The sequence below is a fragment of the Eutrigla gurnardus genome, assembly GCF_963514095.1.
Source record: "Eutrigla gurnardus genome assembly, chromosome: 12".
Lineage (NCBI taxonomy): Eukaryota > Metazoa > Chordata > Actinopteri > Perciformes > Triglidae > Eutrigla > Eutrigla gurnardus.
The window spans coordinates 13,249,159-13,254,888 of record NC_139926.1 but is presented as its reverse complement, the minus strand read 5'-3'; the positions used below and the strand labels follow the sequence as shown (position 1 = coordinate 13,254,888).

General features: G+C 35.9%; 1 protein-coding gene across 1 annotated transcript; it reads left to right on the top strand.

Moving 5' to 3' along the window:
- Positions 1 to 2,155: 2,155 nt before the first annotated feature.
- On the top strand, positions 2,156 to 3,079 carry LOC311022432 (olfactory receptor 52E8-like; the record flags this gene model as incomplete). The annotated part of the gene is made up of 1 exon (XM_084023684.1): positions 2,156 to 3,079. The coding sequence occupies one exon, from the start codon at positions 2,156 to 2,158 to the stop codon at positions 3,077 to 3,079; it is 924 nt and encodes a 307-aa protein (XP_083879810.1).
- Between the last annotated feature and the right edge of the window lie 2,651 nt (positions 3,080 to 5,730).

Sequence of the window (5,730 nt, the reverse complement as noted above, 5' to 3'; positions counted from 1 at the left end):
TGATTGTAGCGCCTCTCTAGTGTATGAAACTATAGTGAGAGGTGGCTAACCTGAGCTCTTTCTTTACTCTCAAACAACAAGATTGGGTTTCTGTAATCAACTTCAAAATATACACTAACAGTATGGGTGAAAAGTGATTTTTAAATGTTGTCTTGACTTCCCCTTTAAATCAAGTCTTTAACCATCAATTTTACTCTCCGATTAACTTAAATACTTTTTAAATAATAAGTACTATTATTTGTACTATACTTTTTAATCACTTTTTAACGTAAATTATTCTTTGTGACCTTAATGAACTTGAAATATTAACTCAGTGACCACTACTGTTTAGTGTAGATAAAACAATGAACTATTTACTCACAAATTATATTCAGCAGGTACACTTTTCAAAGACATTCTCAAAAAATAATACATGTCACCATGACACTTTAATGGGCCCCATGAAAATAAAATAGAAGGCAAATGAAATGAAACCTCAATTGTTCAAATATACCGTTCGACCGATGCAGGCCTGACTGCAGCTCGGGCACGTTGCATCCTCAAAACAAATGGCGGCTTCGCTACGAGGGCAAAAGAAAAGAAGGAGTACCGTAATCCACAGATGTTGAACCCTAACACTCCCGCGCTGAAGAACGGCCGAAGCGGGAAGAGAGGGGAAGAGACGATCCACCCAGAAGAAAAGAAGACACGCCGTTGCCGAACCCACTGTGGCTCGACTAGACTTCACTAGAAGAACTGAATGAAATTTCTTGAAAACGTCTCTAGACGTCTCGAACACACAGGCTGAGTTGGAAAATAGGTCTTATGTCCAAAATTCCAAACTATCCCTTTAACACTTCCAGGCGTCGTCTCCCCCATGTTCTCTCTCGCTAGCTCGTTATTTTTTTTTCTACCACAGGTCATAGGCTCACTCTCACACCTTTCAAAATAAAATACATTCACAAAAATGTGTGTGTCTATTGCTTCCTGTACTTTCAGGCATAGTTAAACATAGTTACAGACATTTATAAACAACAAATAATTAACATATTAAATGCATAGTTCAATACACCAATAACATTACCCAGTATTCACTCTTTTTACTGAATGTTTTTAACTTTATTTTTTAACCTTAAATGACATCTATTAACCATGAACTTAAACTTTTTGTAAATCTTAACTGCTATTTATTATGCAATTAACTAATTTATTTGAACATATTTCCCTTTTTAATCTTCCTAAATTTCCACCGGGCTACACGATGGTGTCAAGACTTCTCATTTTGATGACATTGGCAGTTTCATTGACATGAATACTTGCTTTTGAGGAATGAACTATCCATTTTGAGCAAGTGATGTGCTTTTGCAGATTATCCACTAGGTTTTGCAGTTTGCACTAATTGTTTTGAGAAATGCGCTAACTGCTGTTCAAATGTTAATAGCGATGTGAGAAAAGCACCTGAGAAAAACTATAATGAACGAAAAATGTAAAAGACTGAGCCTTAATAAGATAATATACTCAACAACATGTGACCGGTAACTGCCTCACATTGACAGTTTCTAAACATGAAGATCGTAGACTTAAAGGGTGGGAAAACAGTCTATTCCATTGTTGATCAGTGTACATATATATTTAAAATTTGTTAGCCAGCAAGGATAGTTCTCCAATGTTTTCTGGCTTGCGTGTTGTTGCGTGTTTACATGCAATTTGGTTGATAAAAATGACCAGAATTTGATGGAAATATAATTTCTCCTTATACCTCCATCATCAATACACACATTCAAATTTAACCAAATAAACAGAATTATACCGTTTCTGCGTAGTAACTGTCTTTATATTTCTATGTATACATACATAGTATATATCCATGTATATATACATAGGTATACAGTAAATACGTGTGTATATGTATATATATATTAAACATTATTACTGTGTTGTATTTGCATGGAATGAGTGCCAACTAACTGATTGGATCAAACAATCCAATCAGTGAGCTAAAGCTCAATGAGGTCATGCGGTTCATTACCTCTGACTGCCTTGAAAGTATATAAACTGATATCAAAGCTTAAAGCTGATGGACAGACACAGCGCTAAGTCCTTTTCAGTGGGGTATGAATATGCATTTTCTTCTCTCTATGGCATCGACATCTAAAACAACTCTGAATGCTAAAATATGATGGATAATGTTTCAGTGATTACCATGTTGACTCTGTCGGGCTTAAGCGGGACAAATAATTACAGAGTAATTCTCTTTATTCTGACTTTATTGTGTTACTGTGTGATTTGGCTGGTGAATTTAACCATAATTGTGACAATCATTGTAGACAAAAAGCTTCATGAGCCCATGTATATCTTCCTCTGTAATCTGTGCATCAATGGACTTTATGGGACTGCAGGCTTTTACCCCAAATTCTTAATTGATCTTCTGTCCACCACTCATGTCATCTCCTATGCTGGATGCCTTCTGCAGGGTTTTGTGCTGCACTCCTCAGTTTGTGCTGATTTCTCTCTTCTAGTGCTGATGGCCTATGACAGATATGTGGCTATATGCCACCCTCTGGTGTACCACTCCGTCATGACTAAACAGAGAGTCTCTGTGTTTGTGTTCTTTGCTTGGCTTGTACCATTTTATTTGGTGTTCGTGAGTTCAGTGACAACGTCAAGATCGAGGTTATGTGGCTCACACATACCGAAGATCTACTGTGTTAACTGGCTGATCGGTAAACTTGCTTGTTTTTCCTCCATAGCAAACACTGCCATTCCAGCTTTTAATTATACTTTCTATTCTGGCCATTTTATTTTTATTGTGTGGTCTTATGTAAATCTGATCAGAAAATGCCGAACATCCAAAGAGAACAGGACAAAGTTCATGCAAACATGTCTGCCACATTTATTGTGTTTACTTACTTTATTTACGTCTTTGTTTTTTGATTTGGTGTACATGCGGTTTGGCTCAAATGCACCGCAAAGTGCCCAGAATTTTATGGCTATAGAATTTGTCCTTATTCCCCCTATGGTCAATCCCCTGATATACGGTTTGAAATTGACACAAATAAGAAACAGAATTATACAGTTTTTGGGTGGTAAACATCTCTAGACTAGTACATCATCATCTATTGTGTGTGTTTATCACAGTGATGCCCATTTGCCAAATGTTATCATTATCATTAAAGCATGTTCATATTTCAATATCAATAAAGATAATTTGATTACAAAAAACAATTTAATGTATACTTGAACAAAGCCTGTTATGTTTAAAATTAGAGCCTGAAACTATCATAGTTGAAAGCAAATCTTTTTTGTACAATATGCCAAAGCAATAAAAAACCTTAATATAAATGCCACCAATACAAACTGAAAGAGAAGCTATTGAACCCTAAAATAAAAATCCCACAACAGACAAATGTGGCAGTTGCATCATAAAATATCCAACTGCTGAAGAGGTGTACAAATTCTCTCATAACAATTCACAACACCCTCCAAACCTTAACAAATGTTGTAATGACTGGATTTTGTATCAGGGTCAGATTTGTTTGAAAACCTTTTGGGTCATTCCGTGTCATTTCATCAAATGCCTCCCACCTGAGTACAAAGATACACTTGTTAATAGGACAAATCCAAAATATTAGGTCTCTACTGTCAACAGTTTTCTCATGAAACATCATTGAATGAAGGGTAGTTTAGACAGTTTTTGGCATCATACTCTGAAAAGCCTTTTTTGAACAGCAATATCTGGAAAACTATGTCAAATGTGGCCTTCAAAATTTCTACAGTGTATATCTGTTACTAATAGCCTCCAGACATGGAATATCAGGGGTGTAGCTCAATGATAATCTAGTATGGTAGGTACTTAAAATGTGGCTTGTTGAAATAAAGTAGTATATTTCAAGAGTGGCTGAGCTCCCATTTTTGCAGATAAAAGACTTCTATCGCTTCTGCCTCTATCTCTGGTGTTAGCTTAAACATTCTACAAAATATGGTTTCTCTCAGATGATTAGTTTCACAGATATTAAGGCTCAAAATGGAAGTAAACACATCTTTGCCCAACTGCAGAGTCATATTCCAAAAAAATAATTAAAAAAATCAGGAGGGTGTTTTGCCTCATTTTGTCGCAGTGATTTTTTAAAATCCATATATTGGTGGAGTTTTTGTGGCTGGTTTTGGTACTGCATGTCCTAAAAGCCTACCAGTAAACATCACAGCAGGGCAATTCAATTGTGTTTTTTACCATTTACCAAAGACTTACATGTGACTAAATGCTACTGATAAATTTAGCCTTACGTTAACATTAAAATGTAGCACAGTTGTAGTTACAGAGGCAATAAGTCCTTGAATGTGAGTTAAACTTGCTGAAAGCAGCTTTTAATGTCTTAAACCATGAACAAACATAGCATAATATTGAAGACTGTACATTTTGTCATATTTTAAGTATATAAATTACACAACCAAATCAAATAATAATCTTAATTTGAGGATAAAGATTTTACATTACAGTAGAAAAGTCTCCAAAGTTTGATATTGAATAACAGTTTGTCTCTATGCTCACTATGAGGGATCACACATTTTTCATCTTTTAGATCCAATTCCTTCGTCACATTCATTAATTTGTCAGTCACTTTACAAATTGTCTAATGTACATCTCTGCTCTGTTGTGCTCATCTTTTTTGATGGCATACATGCGACCAGTTTCTGTAGAGGGAACGTCAAGTCTTGCAATGCTATGCTGCAGTGGGAAATTGCACATGTCTTCTCTTCTTAGCCAGTAGAAACTATTGGCAGGGCCATGTGGGTGCATGAACTGAACCAGTACATCTTCATCTTGCTTTGAAACATCTCTGATACTTCCTATCCACCATTTCTGATCATACACACAACTCACATATTGAGCATAGTTATTCAATATGAAACTTTGGAGACTTTTGTACTGTAATGTAAAATCTTTATGCTCAAATTAAGATTATTATTTGATTTGGTTGTGTAATTTATATACTTAAAGTATGACAAAATGTACAGTCTTCAATATTATGCTGTTTGTTCATGGTTTAAGGCATTTAAAGCTGCTTTCAGCATGTTTAACTCACATTCAAGGACTAATTGCCTCTGTAACTACAACTGTGCTACATTTTAATGTTTTCATAAGGCCAAATTTATCAGTAGCATTTAGTCACATGTAAGTCTTTGGTAAATGGTTAAAGACACGATTGAATTGCCCTGCTGTGATGTTTACTAGTAGACTATTAGGACATGCAGTACCAAAAACGGCCAACAAAATCCCACCAATATCAGGATTTTAAAAAATCACTGGGACAAAATGAGGCAAAACACCCTTTTTTTTATATGATTTTAACAAGAATATGATCTTTCAAAAAAAGTAAGTTTGGACCTGATACTTGTCAGTTTTTTGGAATATGGCTCTGAATTTGGGCAAAGATGTGTTTACTTCCATTTTTTAGCTTTAATATCTGTGAAACTAATCATCTAAGAGAGACCATATTTTGTAGAATGTTTAAGCTAACACCAGAGATAGAGGCAGAAGTGATACAAGTCTTTTATCTGCAAAAATGGGGGCTCAGTAGGGCTGTAACGATACACGCTGTAACGTGTGGACAAGCGTCGACATAAGTCGACCCAACTCTCTCGACTGACAGGCAAAAGTCTGCAGTGAGGCATCGCAGATGTCACGGATGGAGTCATCCACCTGAGCATCCTGCAGGGAAGATGAGAGGGCCAAAAGGAAGTGGGAGAGGG